At 35.9% G+C, this 23036-nt stretch overlaps 1 protein-coding gene across 2 annotated transcripts; it reads right to left on the minus strand.

Annotated features, from left to right (window-relative positions):
• Positions 1-1660: 1660 nt before the first annotated feature.
• Positions 1661-22289, minus strand: grhl1 (grainyhead-like transcription factor 1). 2 transcript variants are annotated; one of them, XM_016498621.1, is made up of 15 exons: positions 22104-22289; positions 19959-20145; positions 19469-19542; positions 18214-18550; positions 17642-17724; positions 17225-17381; positions 16743-16854; positions 15849-15943; positions 13467-13713; positions 13205-13335; positions 10690-10718; positions 10312-10397; positions 7009-7094; positions 3435-3499; positions 1661-2919 (listed from the first exon to the last, which is right to left on the minus strand). In XM_016498621.1, exons 1-15 carry the CDS (start codon positions 22121-22123, stop codon positions 2805-2807), a joined length of 1824 nt encoding a protein of 607 aa, XP_016354107.1. In that variant the 5' UTR covers positions 22124-22289; the 3' UTR covers positions 1661-2804. The 2 variants fall into 2 exon arrangements, with proteins under 2 accessions (XP_016354107.1, XP_016354109.1); XM_016498623.1 differs by lacking the exon at positions 22104-22289 and adding an exon at positions 21631-22033.
• Positions 22290-23036: the final 747 nt, after the last annotated feature.

Genomic DNA, 23036 nt, shown 5'->3' on the forward strand with positions numbered 1-23036 from the left:
ACACTGAACGATTGTCTTTTTAATAACTAACATTAACACAGATTAATAAATGTATTGTTCCATGTTCGTTTATATACCGCATGCAAGGTTTATGCGCATAGTCCAAGTCTTCTCCGTTTTTAGTGTATCTCTGTGGCAGAATTACAGCGCCACATGCTGGTCTGGCATGTATACTACATCGTTTTTTTGTCGGTTTCGTGTGGACGCAGATATTTCTTGAGACGAGGGGAAAAAAAAGATTGGATAGGGAAAGCTCTGGCTTCGTGTGGACCCCTTTAACATTTTAAGTGTGTCAAACTTCCCACGGGTCAAAGTAGCCTATAGTTCATCACACATAATGTCAAGTATTACAACAACAAATAAAACTATCTTTATGGATTTATTTAGCTCTGTCTGCACTAAAAAGCCTTGAGCTTATATAAATGCTATAAAAAAGCACTTATCCTTCTTAAATTTATTATTGAGTATGTGTAAGGATGAAGCCTTTATGAGATGTTTTAGTGCCAACCTATGAACATGCTGCGATAAAAAAAAAATTATCACGTTTCCACAGAAATATTAAACAGCAACTGTTTTCAAATCAGCATATTAGAATGATTTCTTAAGGTTCATGTTACTGGCTGCTGTAAACAATGAGAATTCAACTAGGAGGTTATTGGTTGTAGCCAATACTACAAGGTTTCATGAGGACAGAGGTGGTTCATGGAAAATTGTGGAAGAAAGATGGTGTAAAACACAAAGCAGATGGCTCACCGCATTGTTGTGACTAAACGTCCCTGAGTAAAATCTAACCAGATCTCTCGTTATGGTGAAGCCCTCTCATGAAGAGGCTCATGATGAAGATTAACTCATTTTTTTCTCACACTTACACCTCTAGAGCTTAGCATGCACAGAAACAGTTCACTTACCAATTGGACTCTTTAAAAATGAGAGAGAACTTTTTTTTTTTTTTGCATTCTTTTTATGTGTGTGTGCGTGCTGCAGGAATTCTAAAATACAGAAAAAAATACATTTACAATCAATCAATCAATCAATGGATAGAAATACTGTGAATTCATAAAATAATAATAAAAAATATTAAAATATTATTTTGTACAAAAAATACATACGAAAATATATATGGAACATAATTGAAAGAAAAAATATTGATATAAATAAATATAAACAAAATAATTATGTGGAATAAAAATATAAAATAAAACAACTATCTCTCTCCTCCCTGGTGAAGAGTGATGTTTTTCCCTCCATGAAGGAACTTAAAAGAGGGGACCTCAGGCTGAGGGGGTATTTGAGGCCACTGCTGATCTGAGACACTCTCTATTTAGCCGCCCACTTCCTGTCCACCAGACAGATGGGCTATTGGAGCACAGCCTGTTTCCATGACAACTCTTTTGGATACAGCTAGCTGAAAGCCACAGGACACACAGACAGCCAAATAAAATACAAGGGCCCAAGTGGCTTTTATTGGAGGTTCAGATGTGTATCTGATACAAAAAGGAAACATGTCTGACTAATAGTTAAGAAGTAAAGGAAAACAATATCTGTGTGTATAAGAACACTTAAATATGCACATTAAATCCAAATCAGACATTAACAACAAACTACAAACATTTCCATTTGCATAAATATATCATTTTTTAATGATTCCATGTAAAAATTTAAAATAGTATAGAAAACTTTGTTATAGTTATAAAAACAGTCCCATCCCAGTGTCAATAAATATATACAAAAGAAATGATACAAAGAGTGTATCAGTTACATTTAGAAAAATTAATCAAAAGCTGTACATTTAATCAGAAACAAACATTTTTTAGAAAGGGGAATGCATAATCAGAAGTGAAATATTAATTATAGTTTTAGCATGTGCACTGAGGTCAGTAGAATCAAAATAACATTAGTTTATGGGGCGTCATATAATGGTTACTGTGTAACCAAATAAACAAAATGTAACTATTTATTTGATTGTCTTCAAAGATACTTGCATGCACTTCCTGATATTGGAACTTTGGCAATCATGAATTACATTAGCACTGATTGCAAATTCAACAAAATCACAGTTCATTTGCTAGCAATACAAAATAATGTGCTTATAAATCTCTAGTGTTATTTAGTTAAAACAAAGAAAGTTTATACCGATTCTCTATGGATCACATTTTGAAAATGCCTTCTGAAGGATTTATCAGAGGCCCTGTTGTATGGACCTTATTTGTTCATATAAGGAATGCCAGACTTTGGGGAAGTCTAAAGTTGAATTTAGATTGATGTTGATTTTTTCTAGGGAATAAAAGTTACACACATACTGTACACACAGTGCTTGTGACACTGCATCTCATAGAGTTGCTGAGCAAGAGATAATATACTGTACTCACTAAATACTGCTCAGGGTTATTAATATCAATACACATTCCCCAAACCCATTTCACTACATCCTATTCATTCATCCTTTTTTGAGATTAGCATCTCCAGTGCTATGACTTTAAAGAGGAAAACTAGTAGTAAATTGTAATTGTGACCTCTCTTTCAGCATCACAAAACAATTGAGAAGGGATAAAAAGACAGCTATCTGCTTATACTCAGGTAAAATAGAAAATATGGCTCAAAACCTTCAAGGTATTTGACAGAAACACATCAGAGAGATTCTATTATTTCACTCTCAATTCACAAAGTACTTAAGGCTCATATACTGTATTAGGTCACCCCACAACTGTTCATTAGACTATGCTAAAAGATGACAGTGAGTTGCTGAGGGATCTAATGTATCCTAATAGAGCAGGAAGACGTGTGTAAAGCAGTCTGTAGGATCTTCAAATCTCTGTCAGCGTGAGCTTAAACATTCCTCCCATTTCCTCAATCTGGATCTGGAAGGTGTCCTCGTTGGAGTAGTGCTTGATGATGTTGTCGTCCATGTTTACCAAGATCCTGAAAAGAACCAGAGATGGAGGGACACTGTGGTTTAGTTTTACCCCTGACTGACTGTGGTTCAGTGATTGATCAAACGGTTAAATTAGGTCTGTCAATTTAACATGGTAATTTAGTCAAATGATTTACAAAATACATTCATAAAAATACATTATAAAAATAAAAAGAGTTTTTAGTAATTTAATAATTTGCAAAAGAAAATTATGCAATTATTTTTACATTTTTGATCTTAGAATGACTAAAATGAATTTTGTAATTGAATTCATTTGAATAAAAACGTGTAATTTTTTAGTTCTAGATTTATATTTTTAATTTATTAATTTATTTGTTATTTATATTTAATTTGTTTCATCAAACTCATCAGTTATAATCATTAAAAATAAAAATTCATAAATGAAAAATATAAATCTAGAAAAAATTAATTGAATTCATTAAATTAAAAATAATGAATTTAATGCAAACCACAGCCCCTAAATGTAATCGATTGACAGCCCTATAGTTTAAAGAAATCTTACCCTTTCTTGCATTTCTTGCAGACCTTTCCCATCTTCTCAAGAGGAACATCATATTTCTCTGAAATCTGGTGGAAAGCAAATCCATTAGCAGGAAGTTAAGTTTATTAACATACAGTTGTTAATTACATAGTAGTAAGGACAGCAATTGATTATTTTAAGCAACTCAGCACAATAATAATGAAATGTGTATGTATTTCTTTGCAAGTACACTTAAATACTTAGACTTTTAGAATGGCTGAAAGAAACACTGTTACTCAATACAAGGTGGTTACAATAAAACAAATCCATCTTAAAAATCACAGACTGGTCCCTTCCTTTAAAAAGACAGTTCAAAGACGCTATTGTTTTTTGTTTTTTTTAAACTATCTTTATTCGTCAAAGACATTTGATAACAGACATTTATCAAAGTATCTTCTTTTATGTTCCACAAATGGTGACAGAATTTTCATGTTTGAGTGAACTATCCATTTAAAGTAGTAATTCGGTGAGTAATGCAACACTATGTACTGATTAAATTGAACATTTGTAGGCCTAAGTAAGTTTTCAAGCCAACTCGTATCAAAGTTCATCTTATTTCGGGATACGAGTGGTTCAGTTGAATGATTTCCCAACCCCACCGACGTTATCCTAACATTCCCTCTTCCCATTCTCAAAGCTGGCTGGAGTGTTGCAATGCTTGGTTAGCGTTGTGTTACGCACACTACATTCTTATACCTGTCACAGGAACCTCTTTAGCCCTTGCCAGCTTTTGTGATTATTAGATGGATGTGTTTGTGAGCCAGCGTGATTCTCATTGTGGCCTCCTGCAATGTTTTAATGCAGACGGCCTGTTGACAATCGATCTCCTGCTATGTAACTCAATGCCCCCATTAAATCACCCAGCTTCAGACTCTAATTTCAGGGACTTTTCTGCACTGGCCACATGTTAGTGCACTTCTCTGGCATCTGAATTTCTCTGGGAGGTGCTGTGCTGCATTAGAAACGTAGCTGTGGGTTTGGATGGGATGTATAATTTTTGGGTGGGAGCTTTCTTGGAAGGAGTATTCGTGTGTGTTATTGTCTGTTTGTGTGGTGCAAGCGATGCATTACTAAACAAAATTATACTGTTATAATGTTTAGAACATTAAATGAATGTTTTCCCCCATTCTTTCTGTGACTGTGTCCTTAAATAACCCTGCACTACAGGCAGTGAACCTGTATTAGTTATATTACACTCTAAAAAATGCTGGGTTAAATACAACCCAGTGCTGGGTAAAAGAGGGACAAACCCAGCAATTGGGTTGTATTTAACCCAGCATTTTTTAGAGTGTAATATAACTAATACAGGTTCACTGCCTGTAGTGCAGGGTTATTTAAGGACACAGTATTTACATTTCCTAAAGAAATCTGAGTGGTTCTTGTCTGAACAAAATACGGTACCATGACGCTAATGTCATAGGTGGTCAGTTATGCAGTTATTGCAAAGGTACTCTTCTAGTGTTTTTAGTGCACTGCTATTAGTTTTATCACCAGGCAGGGAAAAATTCAAAGAATGATTTTTTCAAAAAGTGAAATCAATTCCAGGTTATATGGTGTTTTAAGTTAGCATGTTGCTAAGCTAACAGAACAACAGTCTAACAAGCATAAATTTACAAAGCACAAACACATATTTTATTTTATTTATTATACATTTATTATAAATTTATTATAAATATTTTATTTATTAAATAAGTTACATTTTTTATAAAATTTTATTAAATAATATATATTTTTAATAAACGGGCAAAACTCTTTGACATCTATAAACTATATTGGATTTATTTTTTATAGAGCTCATCGCAATGCATTATGGAAATGTTTTATGGTGTGCAACTGATTTCAGTAGAGTTTGATGCTGCACATGCAAATGTCAATTATTAAGCATAAAAATACAAATAACAAAAATATTTTCATAAATAAACCTAAATTAGTATTATTAGTAGTAGTATTATTAGTATTATTTTAGCATCTTAATTTTATCATTATTATTGTTGTTAGATAAAAATATATTTTATGGATAATTTTATTGGATTTATTTTTTACACTGAGCCCATCACAATGCATAATGGGAATACTTTAGGTGGTGCAATTAATTTCAACAGAGTTTGATGTTAGCGTGTTGTTAATCTAATACAATAATAAGCATAAAAACACAAAGCACACACAAATATTTTAGTAAATAAACCAGAATTATTATTTTTATTATTTTAGCATCTTAATTTTATCATTATTATTATTGTTGTTGCTGCTAAATACAAATATTTTTTAATTACACTATTTTATTTAAAATTTTATAGGATTTATTTTTTTACACTGAGCTCTTCACAATGCATTATGGGTAGGGATGTAACGATTAACCGCAAGCCGGTTGAAAATCGATTCAAATATGTGACGATTCAAATCGGTTGAGATGCTAAACAAATCGTGATTCAATTAGGGGTAGGAGTTTATATGAATGTATGTCTGAGGGGAACTTGCTGTCTTTCGATGGTATTTTTTCTTTTCATCTTGCCTCTGTATAATGCACATTAAAGTTCATAAGTGCAGCGCTGCTTTGTTTACGGCAGAAACCAAGGAAACGGTTTAAGCGCCACCTGCTGGCAGAGAGTGAATCTGCGTCTCATTCAGCTCGTCTGCTGTTTCTGTTTCATGCAGATATTTTTTATGCATAGTTTCACAAAACTGAAGTCAAACCATTGTTTTTGCTTCAAATTTTGAAATTAAAAACTGCTCATGTTGCATGTATGCAGCATCTTTGTTTGGATCATGATTAAAATGCAGTGGTTGCCTCTAATTTTACATGGAAAGGGCACAGACAAAGCCTTAGTTTGTTTATATGAAGAGATTTCTTTTATTTGTGTTACTTATTTATTTGATTTGGGGCTTGTTTTAAAATTTCAATTTAGTTTTGTTATTTACATTTACATTATATTTAAATTTTGTTATTTAGCAAACGTTTTTATCCAAAGCGACTGAGGACAACAGAAGCAATCAAAACCAACAAAAGAGCAATAATTTACAAGTGCTATATTAGTATATTATTATAGCGTTAGTCTATATTTAAATTTCACAAAGAAACGTACAGTATTTTCTCCAAGCAATAATAAAAGGACACATTTAATTTATAATTCGTCTTAAATCTCATTTTGTTAAAAAAAAAAATTGTGAATCGAATCGAATCGTGAGTTGAGTGAATCGTTACGTCCCTAATTATGGGAATGCTTTAGTTGGTGCTATTGATTTCAATAGTTTGATGTTAGCATGTTGTTAATCTAATACCATAATAAGCATTAAAAACACAACTAAATATTTTAGTAAATAAATCAGACTTATTTACTTATTGAATTTATTTATTTACCTACTTAAACTTTTTTTATGGATACTTTTTAATGTCTACTATATTGGATGTATTTTATAGCCTGAGCTCACCGCAATGCTTAATGGTAATGTGTGCTCACCATTTCCTAACCGTATATGATCAATAGTGATGCTTGCTTTAGCAAACGGCAATAATAATGTTGAATGTGGACATTTGGGAAAAGAGTAGTGAACTCACCGCTTCCACCAGGCCTTTTAGAGTGGGAGTTTTCAGCATGAGAGCATCAAACACTTCCTCTGCCTCCTTGCGCACATACAGCAAAACTGCAAAGGCAGAGAAATGTGGTCAGCTATGGTCACTCATACACAAACTGCAAGCCCAGTTTTCTTGAAACTGAGGTCAGACTTGGAAACCAACATAAACTAGAAAGTAAAGTCCAAGTCATCTGCCAAGGCTTTCATGTGGCAGAAGATTTGATATGCTCTTCTAATGCATGCCTTTAATAACCTTGTGCCTCACATGCTGTTCCCTGTAGTTGGGGTTGCTGCTGATATCTATAAACACCGGTGCCGTCCCCTCCTCCCCTTTCACCCAAAAACCCCAGAAGGACTGGGCAGCATCCCAAGCCATTACTGGGAACACTGAGCTACAGCAAGGGATGTTCAGTGATGTGGACAGTCCGGAGTACAGATTACACGCATTACATTCTATTCCAATCCGACGTGTTGCCTTTGGCAAGACGTTTGGTTAAATCCACACAAACACGCACCCTCCCACACATGGCTGATCGTGACTACTATTCGATAGATAAACAAGCAGAGGATGGCCACAGAGAGACCAGGCATTGTGTTGGGAGGGCTAGCAGCCTTCGATGACCTGCAAATTTCCTTTCTTTATATACTAAATCCCACCCATGTTTGGCTCTACATCCTTTGTTAAAGGGGTCATATGATGTTGCTAAAAATAACATTATTTGGTGTAATGAAATGTGTTTATGCGGTTTAAGGTTAAAAAAACACAATTGAAATCGCATCATATGACCCCTTTAAAGTGATCTAAGCAGCAGTGATTGCCACTGAAATGTTGAGGCATGCTATAGTCTATAATTAGGACCTATCTGTGTACAAACAATAGCTCTGTTCCAAAACCTAGTCAGCTGAATCACTGCCTACTACTCACAAAGGCAACTGCCTTCTAAGGCAGCATCCTAACATCATGGAACCTCACAAGTGACCGATCTGGAACACTGGACAGAGTGACGCCGCACATCACGTAAACAGTGCCCCACACACGCAATTAATTAAAAAACAAAAGTTGAGCAAATCCATGAGCATGAGCCTACCCAGGCTCATTGGAAATATGTGCCTCTACGTAAATTTCTGCAAAAAAATAAAAAATAAAAATGTACCTATGCTTACGAATCACTGCAGTTTCCAGTAGAAATGAACACTAGAGGCAGTAAAACTCATTTTCATACATACAGATTTACAGGGCCAGAGTTTCGATTAAGAAAGCCTAATTTGCTCACAATTACTTGCAGAATATTATGTTATTCAAACCAGTTTTAACATGCTGCAAGATTTGAAAACTGATACTTTTGAACATTAGCAGCTTCATATGTATGGGTTTTCTGTCCGTAAGTTTGCTCGGTGGTTTGCACTTGTGAGTGGAAGAGCTCTGGTACAAATCCTGTGAAACTGCAGTTTGACAAAACAGCTGATACCTGCGTTTAAGGAAGTATAGCATGGTTGCATCAACGAATATGGTTTTATATCACTTTTGCATTCGTTAGCACTATCGGTTAGGTTTAGTTTTGAGTTTGGTGTAGGGGGTGTTTTTCTAACACAATGGTGCATTATTCACTGCACATTTTAATTCTGAATCACAATAAAAATGCAGCAATATGTGCCTGTACCAACGTAATAAAAATAAAAACATGGCCATGGTTCCGTATTGAACATGAATTTATCGCCACTCACTGGACATATCATTTTGAAACTGCAGCGAAACGTGCAGTAAGGTATGTAAAAATGGTGTTGCAGAAACGTCGCCACATGCACGTATTTCCTACGAGCTTGGGTTGGCATGAGCATGTTGCTAAGCTAATTAATATTACAATACACATAAAATTAATGACATGCTGTAGCACACACAAATACGGGGTGAAATAAAATAAAGAACAAATTAAAAAAAAATTCTTATTATTATAAATATGAATAATAATAATAATAATAATAATCTCAAATTAAAACAAGAATTTTTATATAAAAATAGATATTAGTGTTAAATCAAATTAAGTTATATATTATTATTTTAATTACATTATATATTATTATCGTTATTATTATCATTATTATATTTTTTTACAATTATTCAAAATAATTTTTAATTATATTATTTTATGGATACTCTTCAGTACTGCGTGAAATGTAAATATAGGTGCATTCACGCCATGTCGGAATTATGAGATTCCAACTTGTAAAAAACATCCACATCCTCATAGAACTTGTAAACTCAGAATTCTCTGAGAGCTCTAACTTGCACAACTGATTTCAATAAAGTTTAATAACAGCATGTTGCTAAGCTAATTAACATTCTAAAAAATATAAAATAAATGACATAGCACACATACTGGGTAAAATAATAATTTTAAAAAACTGTTTATATATAATTAATATGAATATAAATAAAACATATATATTTTTAAATATTATGATTATTATATGTTAACAATTATTTTCACAATTTGTTTGTTTACAATTGTTTACAATTTACAATTATTAAATATCTATTATTATTATTATATGTAGATTTTAATTTTATATTAAAATTAAAAATGTTATACTATTTTATGAATTCTTTTCAGTACTGTTCACATCATGTCAGAATTACTGTAATTACGAGTTTCTGACTTGTAAAAAGCATTGAAGTCCTCATAGAACTTGTAATTGCAACTTGTAAACTCTGAATTTTCTGAGAGCTGTGACTTGCATCATGTGACTGCTGTACCCCCCTGACTGCTGCAAATTCATTTTGGCGTTGATAGTGTTGCCACAGAAACACATAATTCCTAGTTCGTGGACATGAACACCTCCGAGTAGAACATCACGAGTTGTCATCTCATAATTATGGTAATTACAGCACGACTTGAACGCAGCATATATTTAAAACCAACATTTCTCTCAGAAAGTCTGCCATCTTGATTTTTTATTTTTACTGAGCATACTGCAGTGCATCATGGGATTGTCTTTTCCACGAAGGATACATGTGATATTGCCTTAGAGTTAGTCAAAAACAACATCTTAGGAGATATCCTTCATAGGCAGCTCACTAGGTTTTGGAACAGAGCAAATGTGTTTTGAATTAGGATGTTTTTTTGTGTGGTTACTCACAAGCAACCAAATGGCATTGCACCATAACAGTGCCGATACTTACAGCGCCAACAATACTGAAATAAACACAAAAATACCCCAAAAATCTGTCTCATTCACAGCAGGGACAAAACAAATGACATATAACCCAGTTCCAGTTAAAACACACCTCTTTTGGGCTCATCCATCCTTGCCAGCTTATTGGGAGGTGATCCAAACTCCTCCTCTGAGTAAGGTAATCTCTTCATAGCTGAGCTGAACATTGAAAGAAGGAAGAGAGAGGAGACGATGAGAAAGATGCAGCAGATGAGTGTAGTTCTGAGAAAACCTCCATCCCTATTGAAAAAGAAGGCGCTAACAAGTACATCATTACCCAAGACACAAAGAGCACCTGCACATTTCCTGGAAGCGCTGTACAGGGAGCAGGGCTTCAGGGCAGAGCTAATGGCCGTATTGCTCTAATAATGCACATTTGAAACCCTCCCCAGTCTTGAACAAACATTGCTGACATAAATGAGCACAGAGTAGGCAAAAGACAGAAACTCACCCCTCCTCTGAGTCCTCCGGAGAGAAAGGCTGCAATGAGAAAAGCCACAAAAGAAGCTAAATAACATTCATTAACAAATACCTTTAATATTTCAGAAAAAGGGGGTCATTTTTCAGGCCAAGAGCCCCATGCACTGTAAAAATGTTGCACTGAAAATTTTCAGTTGGTTCAAGTGCCAGTGTTAAAAAGTCTTTCAGTTCAAAGCAAGTCAACATAAAATGTTGAGTTTGGACCTCTCAAATCATTTACATTATATTAATAATATTAAGCAGCACAACTGTTCAACATTGATAATAATAATAAATATTTGTGAGCACCAAATCTGCATATTAGAATGATTTCTGAAGGATCATGTGACACTCAAGACTGGAGTAATGATGCTACTGAAAATTCAGCTTTGCCATCACAGGAATACATTACATTTTAAAATAGATTTTAAAAAGAAAACAGCTGTTTTCAATTGTAATAACATTTCAGGATATTTACGTACTTTGCCATGAAGCTCACATTTAAAAGTCACTAAAAACATTACATTTTCATTTTACTTGATGTATTTTATTGTTGGAGGAGAATTAAACATTCAGCTGAACTGCTTCATTTTGTTTGCTGCAAAAATCTGTTTAAGATGAAAACAATTTCCAGATCCCCTGCAGGATGACCGCAGACCCCCTGTTGAAGACCCCTGGGTTAAACCATGAACACATGCTAACATGGTTAACCTACTTGGGATGATTAATTATGCGCTTGTAAATTGAGACCAACTTTTTTTTTTTGCTCTAAGTCCTGCATACTGCAGTGTAAACTCATCACAAAAGACCCCCAGAGTAAAATCTGACCATTCAGAACAATAGCAAGAACATTTGAATCAACACCGATGCATTGTATAAGCACATAAAAGCACATCTTTCCACATCTCTGAACTCGCTTCGTTTGTGTGGCACTAGAAAGTATGGCAAAGTTCACTTTCCTTGTTCTTTTGGCGTGTGATTTTAGTGAAAAGTAAATAGCCAGAGGGTTTATTTTTGGATCTAGATAGACTCTGGTTTTCAATGTCACACAACTAACTGATGATCAAAGGTCATGTTAGACAGGACACTGTCTAACATTTGCTCTCCTGTGTGTCATGTGATTTTAGTTGTATAGGTGACCAGGTTTTTGAGTCAAAGGTGGACAGTGAAGTTAAAGGAAGGTTTCTACCAAGGAACTGAACTGATTTAAAAAATAACTTCCAGGTCTAAGACATGTGAGTCAGTGATGGGTACCATTGATGTTTATGACCGGAATGGTATGCTGAACAAAGTTGGCGGGGTAAATTATGCATGTTTTGATTTGATAAGAAACCGCGCGTGGGCTTTAGATGTGATCCCTTGCCAAGAACCCTCTGATAACAGCCAATCCCATGCCGTAAATGGCAGATTTCATAACCGTGAGAAATTACTGTATTCCTTCCAACTGACTGCATCATTCTGGTCACCGTGACCCAACGACAATCTGCTGTTTCCGTGACATGTTTCAGCAGTCTGCACTCACACAAGCAATAAAGAGCACTGAAATGATAATGTCCATATGCTTTTACCTACAGCCACTTATATGTAAATGATAATACGGAACATTTCTGCTAGGAGGCTTCATCACAGAGGCACTGGCACATAGATAATTAATACTTTTTGCCAGAGACCACAAATCATAATCTTAAACAGATTTTTTTTTAACACTCCCAAGAGCATTATATATGTTTAATAGGTTTTAATACATATACTTAATTACATATACTTGATACTTAATTACTTTTCTTAATTTAATGTAAATAAAAATAAAGTAAAATTCATTGAGCTTTGACTAAGTCAGACAAAATTATTAAAAAATATGCAAGGGAAAAATAAAAGTTGAATGTAGATATATCATATATTATTATTTCATAAAAAATATATAAATATAAATATATATAAAAGGTGATAAACTGTTCAAACAAAAGCCAGGTTGCTCTATCTTTTTTCCCATTACCCCAATCTTGCACCAGCATTTTCTGATTTCATTCATTTTTCTCAGACTGAACCATCTCTGGCAAAGCCTAACAGAAAAGCTTCTGGATTGCTAATGCAAAAGCTGCAAGTTTAGTGCCATGCAGAAGTAACCCAGAAACTGGAGAGTTACTGAGCTCAAAATCAACCTAAACTATATGATTGTGCTCACATTCTGCAAAAATACATTATCGTATATTCTCGTATCTTCGTATCTTATCACCAGTGCTCACATGCAATGTGTCATAACACACACTGCATAATCTACATGTCTAGCAGCTGTATACTTGTAGAGCACAGTGCATTTGAGTTTCATAAAGCAGCAAATATCATCATCTTTTTAGATTTGTTTACGGGGCGGGTCTATAAAGCTGATATGCACTTATTGACCCCCAACTGTTTCAAAGAGGTCATTTGAAAATTATAAACTTTGACTGTATATCTGATATTTGTAATTGTGAAATTAAAAAAAGTTGTGCACACAGTGTACTCACATGACGCTGGAAGGTGGAGAAATGGATGTCGGGGATGAAAAGAACAGGCTGCGTCTCGAAGTCCGTCATTGTCTTGAAGATGGTGATGTCGCTGCGCTTGTGCAGAAGGGGAACCTTGACATCTGGCCCAACTGGGAAAAATGGGGCAAGGACAGTGTGAAAAACACCTCTTACTGGAACTCTAGTCACACGTTTCTACTACGAAGGACCATCATGTCAGCTAAATCTACACGTCAAAGTAAAAACCTGAAGCTGTGCTTACAATTTCCCAAAGGAGGGTTGACTTCAGGGCATTTGCCCTTCCTACGGGACTGTTTCCTCTCCTCATCACGGATCTTGCGCTCTGCACCCTTGTCGCAGAAGACCTTAATCTGGCAGTAAGCTCGGTGGATAGGCTTATTGCTACGGTTGTTGTAGCTGTAGGTGTCGATCTGTAGGTTGAGCGGTAGGCCCTTCACTCCCTTCTGAGAGGAGAAGTCTGTGCTCAGACAGTTCACTGAGATGAAGATCTAACGAGGGAAGAGAGGGAACAATTAAATGCCATGTGGCCATCATTTGTTACAAACTGATCCTTGGAAATAAAGAGTATTGTTATGCTCAGTTCAACTTAAATTTCTTCAGTTGTGTAAAGTAAAAAAAAGCTAAATTCACACTGAATATAAATTCTTACTATTCCAAAAAAAAAAATTATATATATTTTTTTTCTTCCAGAATTTTTTCAAAAAAATAAAAATAGTAAAATGTTAAAGTGCAGTGAATTGAAAGAACAACCAAGAGAAAACCTCAAAGTGCTTTTTTAGTCTTGAACTTCATTCACTGTGTGGGTAGCTTTGCTTGTTTTGAACTTATGAATACTGTTTTCTGTAAATGCATGAGGTGAATCTGGGAACACCAGACTGTGATGCTATTATCTGTGTTGTTTGTCGCCCACTTTTGAAAACAGAATAGAATTACAGCACATATTGTTTTTAGACTTTGGGTTAAGTTCCAGCACTCTGGAACTGCTGTTCCATCATGGTCTATAAAAAACGTAATATATTATATAATGAAATAATTTAATTAAAACTATTAAAACAATAGCTAGTAGTGATATATTTTTTCAGAATTCTTTGATGGATATAAAGTAGACATTTTTTTGTTACAATGTGAAAGTCTTTACTGTAACTTTTGATCAATTTAATGCATCCTCACTGAACAAATGTATTATTTTCTTTAAAAAAAAAATCTTACTGACCCTAAACTTTTGAATGGTTGTGTATATGTACAACTCTTAAACAGCATCTGTTTATTCCTACCAAAGCAAAATTGACTTTAACTTTATTCAATGACAATACAGCATCTTACATAATAATAGATTATTAACAAAAGGCCTGAGACAAAATAAGAATAAGAATTACAAACAAATGGTCTTTCAACTAATCAATCATCAAATATTTGCACAAGCGTTCACTCAATGCTTGTAATTTCTCAAAAAGTCCGCTAGGGAGCGCCACAAATCCATTCCAAACGTCCTTTTCCAAAGCTCTCAGGGTCTTGCCCTTTCTCTCTTTCCACTTTCTGTTTCTCTCTATCTGTCTTTCCCAAGCACACAGGATCCAAACCACTCCCACATGTAACACTGCAAACAGTCGGCACACAGGAGACTGTGCACACGGATGAGTATCCTACAGCGCCGGGCTTATCTTATGATCTGCATCCTGGTTATAGGACAACACTGCTCACTGCAAAAAATACCCCATTTCAATTTTTAAACTTTGGATTATTTACTTTAATGTGACTAATTAGAACTATAATTACATGGATACACAACAAGGACTATTTCTCAGACAGATCTGCTTCAGATCTGTTCAGAAAACAACATGAAAATCAAAACTAATCAGAATGAGGCAGAGGATTTGAACCAAAAGTTGTTTGTCACTTTGCGACGGGTTTAACCCGACTAGTCTCGACACACTCGTCAAACAGGATTCCATTAGCTGTCAGTGCTCACTGCTCCCCCATCAGAGTTTCCTCATTCTTGATGCCATTGTTGGGCGCGTCTCCCCATAAACCCATCAGTTCAGCACGAAAATAAATAGGGCTGTCAGGCCTAACGATCTGAGAACTAATAATTTCAGCATTCACATACACCTAATCAACAAATATCTACATCAGCCCAGCATCTTCAGCTTAAAAAAAAAATGAAGTCAAGGTATTGGCCAATGTTAGAAAACACCAATGCCCAGCTCAAGTAACTAAACAAATCTTGGAAAGCCCCTTCTTCACACTTTCTTAGGATATTTCTTAATGTTTCTCGGGATACAGCACACTTTGTTTTTGTTGCCTTTTTTATGTACTCTAAGAGTTATGCATATGGTCTATTGTATTTTGAGTGTAAATCTTCATGTTAGTCATACTTTTCCTAAAAGGTCATGTCTATTTTAAGATCCTTTATCGACATACCAAAAATACATACCACATGGAAACGAATTTAAAAAAGATGTTTGCTATTATCCACCTTTACACTTTAAAGCTTTTCAACAGAAAGTCACTTATTTTTTTAACAGATGTCAAGAGGCAAATCAAATAAAAAGAGCAATAATGTTGTTTATTAATCACATGTTTTCACTATGCAAACATCAGAAATGCCCTAAAATGTCTTTACCTTTGCTTCCTCGCTGATGTCCCATGTGAATGAAATGGCATTATATGAAATCTCCTCAATATTGCTGATGGTGTTGAAACTTTCTTTGTAGTCCGCTGTGGGAGACAAGAGAGGCTTGATTAATGAGTCTAAACAGACAAGTGGATGATTTACATTGATAAATGGGGAATGGAATATTTTGGTTGTATCATAAGTTGAAATCAATAACACAGGCAGAAGTGACTATCATAGACTATAACTAAATGTTAATGGGCTTTTTAGATAAAATCAAGACAGTTAAACATAACTAGTTAATCAAGGCTTGTTACATATGTTGTACTTTACTAATATAATATTATGACATTAAAGGGATAGTCCACCCAAAAATAACAATTTCTGTTATCATTTACTCAGTTGATGGTAGCCATTGACTTCCACAGTATTTTCCATACTATGGAAGTGAATGGCTACAGTCAACTCTTTAGTTATCAACATTCTTCAAAATATCTTATTTTATGTAAGAAACTCTTACAGGTTTGGAACAACATTAAGGGTGAGTAAATGTTGACAGAATTTTCATTTTTTTGGGTGAACTATCCCTTTAAGTCATAAAGGGTATTTTCCCTCAGAAGTTGACATTCATTGAAAGCAAGATAATGTTGTGTACCCTTTCATGTTTTACAGTGCTCATCTTTTATTTGTTGTGTTCATTGTGGAGGTCATTGATGGCTCTCCCCTTGACCTATTGTCTTGTCCTCTCCTGCAGCCCCCCGCATCCACTTTGTCTGTATGCCTGTTTGCTATCTGTATGCATTACTCCACCCTGAACTACACTGGACCCAGAGAATCAAAGAGACATGAAAGTATGAGTGAGATCAGTGAGTGTACTGATACCCCTAGACAAAGACTTCTCACCAATATCAATGCATCTCTGCTTGGCCGTGTGCTGTCTTGAGTGCCAGTATTTCCAGTGCTTGAGTTGGTCATCTCTGGATTTCTCTTCTCCGAACACTACCATCACAACACTCTGAAAAACAACATAGTGTTTGTTACTGTTTTCTATTAATGTACACACACTCTCAAACAAGTACTCGTACATTCAGTGGTACAGGAAGTATTTACACACTTACATACTAATTTCACTGGACAGTATCTGGACACTTACAGTAAGCTACACACAAAGATGTATGAATGTCATTACATTAGATAAGAAATTATCAAATGGCATCCGCTAACAAATGATACTAGAAAATGTATTTAACAAAATGTAAATAACAAGCAGTTAGCAAACAAATAGAGTGCAAGTCTTAAAGGGTTTTAATAAAAAAGAAAACAAATAGGTAAAACAGAATTAGAATAGAGAGTGCTAGAGATTTTTTTCAATATACTCTTCTTACCCTGACTTTACAGATGGGGCCATGCAGCAGTTTGCCATTGTCGGTTTCCCTGAGGGTGATGGGATAGAACTGTCCCTTGTTGAGGTATGTCATTGTGCCATCACCAGATTTCTGTCTGAGAGACTTGGAGGCATCTAATGTGTATTCAAAATTATTACTGTTGACCAAACACAAAAAAGGGGTCACAACTTAATACATATTTGCACCATCAGACCAAATACACCCATGACAATTTCCATGTTTGCTATTACACAGAAGAGGCAGCTTGTTATATTTGTTGTAGGCTGACATTCATTTACACATGGACCATGAGCACCTGTCAGGAGGATGCACCAGTGACCTATTCATGCTATTTGCATACACTCAGCTGATCTCTTAAATGGAATTAAGTTTTTTCTGAGGTTATGTTTGACATACCCTGACACTGTGTCAAAAGTGGTGTAGTCCTCTTGCGGGATGGGACCCATGCCTAAATGGAGATCCCTTGGGAACGCGAACACCTGTAGCGCACAAAAGTGGGGCAAGAGGGCCTGGCATTAGTGCAAACACCACATCACCACTCATTCAGTCAGTGGGCGAAAGCTGATTGCTAAAGCAAAAGAAAAAACAAACGGCTCTCCCTGTGTGTGCAAGGTTTTTGTGGAACTATAATTTCTAAGGAAATCCTCCCTCCAGGTTTAAAAAAAAAAAAAAAGCAGGTAGAGAGAGGGAGCGGGAATGAGAGCAGGCAAAAGAGAGAGCGAAAAGGCCCTGGCTATTATGTGAGAGGAAAATACAGCACTTTATTGTGTAAGAGAGACAATGGCATAATGACATGCTAGCTGCTATTTTGGCATGTTCAAATAAAAATAGGGAGGGGGCTCAATACAACAATGTCTTTAGAGTCACCAGGTAAATGAAGTATTGTCTGAGGGTGGGAGACAGGAGATATGTGCGTGTGTGTGTGTGTGTGTGTGTGTGTGTGTGTGTGTGTGTGTGTGAGAACTCACATCCGAGTTCTCTGGGAAGGTCGAGTCTGGGGTGCGTGGCTGAGTGTTCGGACTGAACTGGTTGTGGGGGAGCTGAGGGTCGAATACCACCGTGTGACTGTCTGGTTCTGAGCAGTGTGGATTGGGGACTGTGACGGAGAATCCATGTGATGGACCCTCAGTCTTCACTGGGTAGTTTGGCCCAGGCGCAATGGATACTGTCACCGTAGTATCGGGTGAGGGGAAAAGGCCTCTCTTGTCCTGGGTGTGCTGGTTCCCTGGAAGAACGATATTTACTCCTTTCAGAACCTGGATTCGGTTCTCTGGCGATGGCTCTTGGAGAGTGGTCATCAAGTTTCTGTTGGAAAATGTAAATGAAAATGTAAAAAACAAAATATACAATATAAAATGTTTTAAAAATATTTTTCATTACTTACAAACAACTGATAAATGTAGAAGGTACACATTTAACTGCAACAAACATTGTTCTTCTTCACAAAAATGTGCAAAATGCACGGATGTCTAAACCTAATATCAAAGATAAACCTAGTCATACTAGGTTTACTGACAAAAAATAAATATAATCAATACGTTATATTTTAAAAATGAAACTACTAAATGTTAAAAGGTAAACACATCAAGCGTCACCTTTTACAGATATTTGTTTACAAATTACTTGCTTTATATGTAGAATTTTGTAACCTTAATGGAACGTATAGCCTAGTAATAAATGTTTTGTGATTAAAAATGGATTACAGCCTCCCTTCCTTTTCTGTTGTGTGCCGCTTCTGGTTGACGCGCATGCGCATCCCTACGCGTAAGCACAATCTTTTACCGATAGCTTGCTTGATTTTTTTTTTTTTTTTTTTGAATGTGAATAGTTGCTTGGCTTTAAACAAGAATAAAATACAAAGTACAGATAAAAATATATCTGCGCTGGAGAAAATCCCCCTTAAATGCATTAAACAACACAAGCACGCTCAGACGGCAACATGAAATTCTGCGCGCATGATGAAGCATTTAATATAAAGTGCTCTCATGCTTCGAACAGTTTAGTACTTTTTTTTGCATTGATGTCAATGACGTAGTTTCAGCGTGCTCAGCGTACAGACCCAACAAACCGATCAAATAAATCGTTGCTGATAGTTTTCTTTATTAATTTTTGTTGATTAGTAAGCTAATTGCAGCCCTAGCAAAGAATAACATGAAGTAGGGTCTCATCTTCTCAGTATGGGAAAAACGGCATTCACTATTGCATCTTTGATGAGAGCTTCACCTTTTGTTGGGATCCACATCAGAGCCCAGGACGTCAGCCTTTGGCTGGGATATTGTTCTCTTTTCCCGCGGCACCTGGGGAAAGTAAACAAACTCTATGTAAGTCTGACCACATCCAATAGCATCAGCTTTACCCATTATATCTGTCAATGAACATATTTAACATACTAGGTGACATTTTATGAAGCAACAGGATGTCAGATATCATTAAATTAATACTTGGTTATTTTGAACGCAAATTATTATCAAAAGCATTAAATAAGGTTTTGTTATTGTTGTGTAAAGTTCCTCCTTTCATCCCCTTTAACAGAATAATTATATGATGTTTCCATTTGTCTGTTTTAAGATATAACTTATTACATATTTAATGTTTTTTAACTTAAATGTATATATGAACTATAGTATTATTGCTATAGCAGTATTTTGGGTTTGCGAAAAGGGCATTACAAATGATCATTATTATTATTGATGTTAATCTCTACTAGTCGTACCTTGTAGTATTCGTATAGAAAACCCAGAGCTGCAGCACTGTCTTCATCTCCATTGATGCTCATCATTGCCTTGGTGGCGGCTGTGAGGGGGTTCTCCAGGAACGACTTCCAGGCCTCATCCTCACTTGTGTAAGGCCGCCGCTGGTTGTAAGCCGGATCATTCTGTAGCACGAGCACTGCCCGCTTACTGTGAGGAACAGTTCAGAAAGAGTCGTCAGTACTAGAACAACAGCTAAATGAATCGTCAGGCAGAGGTAGACGGGCTGTGTGATTTGTAAACACAAAGAGTCAAAAGGAACAAAATGATGGATGTTGAGCATCAACAATCTGAAGATGTTTTGGCATTATTGCTGGTGTCAAAGTTGACAAAAGAGCTGGCTGTTGTGAAAGGCCTTCTTTATCTCAGGATCTGTGACAAAACCGGCCCAAACAACAAATCTCTGCCCAGACCGCAGCTTCCCGTTTGACAGCATGTTTCACTGGCTCTTCCAGTAAGATGGCCAGTAAAGTGTCTGAAGGAGATCTAGTGACTTTTCACAGACTGTGACAAAGTTCATTAAGAAAACCGGTTATGGCCTCTCTGTGCGTTTTCTTCATGGTTATGTCATTCTTGAGTACCATCATCTATTATTTAGACAAAGGTGGCTTACAGAGATTGAATATACTCTCATTCAGTGCTCATTAAATGTATTTATGTGTTGAAATATCTGACAATGAAATAAGGACAAAGTAGAGTTTATTTTTCAACTTTAAACCTTTTAACTTGGGTGGGAAAGCAGGGCGAGGTTAAGTCAGGTAGGGGAAAAAATCGAGTGTATTTAAAAAAAAAAAGTTTTAAAGTGTAAACTTAGAACATGCCTTTTCGAATTTATTCACGATAGTCTTCATCCTGATGATGGTTAGTCTCTTTAGTCTCTTGTCACCCAACACTCTAGCCTTTAATAATGGAATGAATCCATAAAGAGTTGCTATGACAAAACTTTGCATCCAGGTTGGTTAACGCAAACGGATTACGAGTAATTTGATAACTAATTGTGCCATTCTTTCTCCCTGTTTGATTTTAGCTTTGCAACCTGATAGATCCGTTATCCTGGGACAATAAAACCTTGTGGACACGCAATCCCACTTCTAAAACAAAAGAGGCGACCAAGCGCAAAATTACTAATGATGCGTTTGTGGCCACATCCGCCAAACTCCAAACACTAACACAGGAGAGTTTTAGTTTTCTCTTCAGGATTCACAGACACAAGGTCTCACGTTGCTTACGCTATGGTGATGGTCGTCAACAAAGTTCTGTTTCCATGGGGGGAAGCTCACCAACAGGCAAATATTTTGGGTGTATACTTTGGTTCTTGATGTTCTTAAGTACAGGCGAACCAATTCTGAGAAGAAAACAAAACCCAAACTTTTCCAAAAAGGTCGTAGCAGATTCAGTTTAGATTTGCATGTTGTAAACAATGTACAAAAGGCTTAAACACTGTTCTTGAGAAGGAATTGCCAACACCTAGAAAGCAGGTGTGCTGTTACAATCAACTCTTCTTTCAAAACATTAACAACATTTAACTTGATAAATCATAACATACTAATCCATAAAATAATCATACACTTACGGCAATTACACAATGTTTTACTATCTAAAAACCTTTAGCCAGTATGTTTCGCAAATTATTACCTTTCCAAAAACACAGATGTTGTTTCCAGCTGTACCTACAAGAAGCCTTTACTTATTGAGCCTTTAGGCTCAAATGTGATTTCACTCCAAACGAGGAAAATGTGCACACAAAAAATACAAACGAACAAACCAAATAACACGCAAGTCTGACAAATCAAGCGCGGCGCTCGTAACTCCCGCAGCAGGTGCAGATACACCTGTGACCGAAGCAGGTCTGAACATGACAGGTGAACTGAAGAGCCCAGACAGCACAACTGTGTAGCGGAATCGGCTCTCGGCTGTCAGTCCGACTCCTCGTGGTAAGACACAGTTTCCAGAATTACTGAGACGAGTCAGACTGAAGAAACTAATCTGTGTCAGTTCCAGCAAATTAACCAAGATTAAGCAGTAAATAGTGCTCTATTTTTACATCACGGGATCATTTTCTGTTGATCATCTCTCGGTAGACTATGGACCTACAGTGGTGAACTTACTTGTCATGCTCCTGTGACATCTCTTATGGTCGAACTGGACTTTCTAGTTGGTACTGTAAATCCGATCCTTCTTCTTGTATGGAGCAACGTTTTCAGGATGGGATGAGGGCTGCGTTAGAATTGCCTGTATGAGAACGGGTTTTGTTGGCTTTTCTCGCTTTTTTGGATATACTGAGAAATTGGGGCCGGTTTTACCTGTGACGGGGCACTGGATTGGATTACACCTGAGAGGAGGAGCTTAATATTCAACAACGCTCATTGCTTATGGTCTGTGCGTGTTTAACTTAACAAAAACCCAATGAAATTAATGGTGCAGTGTAGTAGTGTTTTTTTTTTTATTTTAGCACTACATGACAGCAAATTCTTAGTATGTTTTTGTTTCTGAATGACCTTTAAATTGTTCAGAGCTACATTTTGCTGTAATTTAGACAGTATTTTAATTTTTGCAAACATGTCTAATTCAGATTTACCATAAAGGATACTCCTTTAAATTTAATACAATTGAATATTACTTTTGTAAGTCGTTTAAAGGCTTCTGTATAATGACAACATTTACATTAAAAATGATATTCAGTGTTACAGAAATTAACATTTAAACTGTTGCTTTGTCTTACTGCATGCTTAAGACGGCCTGAGGTTGATACAAATTGAAAAATTTGTACTAAAATGTAGAAATTACAATTTTAACTTCAAATTATATATAGGCCTATACTGTTATCACCAGAGAGTAAGGGACACATTTGAACAGTGAAATGTGTTATTTTGCTGTAAATTAGTTTTCACGTTGTAAATTTTCTCGGTAGCATTTCTATTCACATGTATTCATGTGTCTTTAGTTTCTTGTGATTTGCATGCATAACAATATTAGGTGTTGCCAATACAACATTAAGTACCCTGCGTTCTTTTAGCGTAGTAGGATAGGCCCGATTCAAA

Source organism: Sinocyclocheilus anshuiensis, unplaced genomic scaffold (assembly GCF_001515605.1).
Source record: "Sinocyclocheilus anshuiensis isolate Anshui unplaced genomic scaffold, SAMN03320099.WGS_v1.1 scaffold446, whole genome shotgun sequence".
Lineage (NCBI taxonomy): Eukaryota > Metazoa > Chordata > Actinopteri > Cypriniformes > Cyprinidae > Sinocyclocheilus > Sinocyclocheilus anshuiensis.

Excerpts from the sequence above, each read along its gene's own strand:
- grhl1 (XM_016498621.1), bottom strand. The coding sequence starts at position 22,123 with ATGTCACAGGAGCATGACAA. Across the intron at positions 19,543-19,958 it reads TTCTATACGAATACTACAAG|GTGCCGCGGGAAAAGAGAAC; the intron begins GTACGACTAGTA and ends TACTTTCCCCAG. Across the intron at positions 17,382-17,641 it reads ACTTTTGACACAGTGTCAGG|TAATAATTTTGAATACACAT; the intron begins GTATGTCAAACA and ends TTTGGTCAACAG.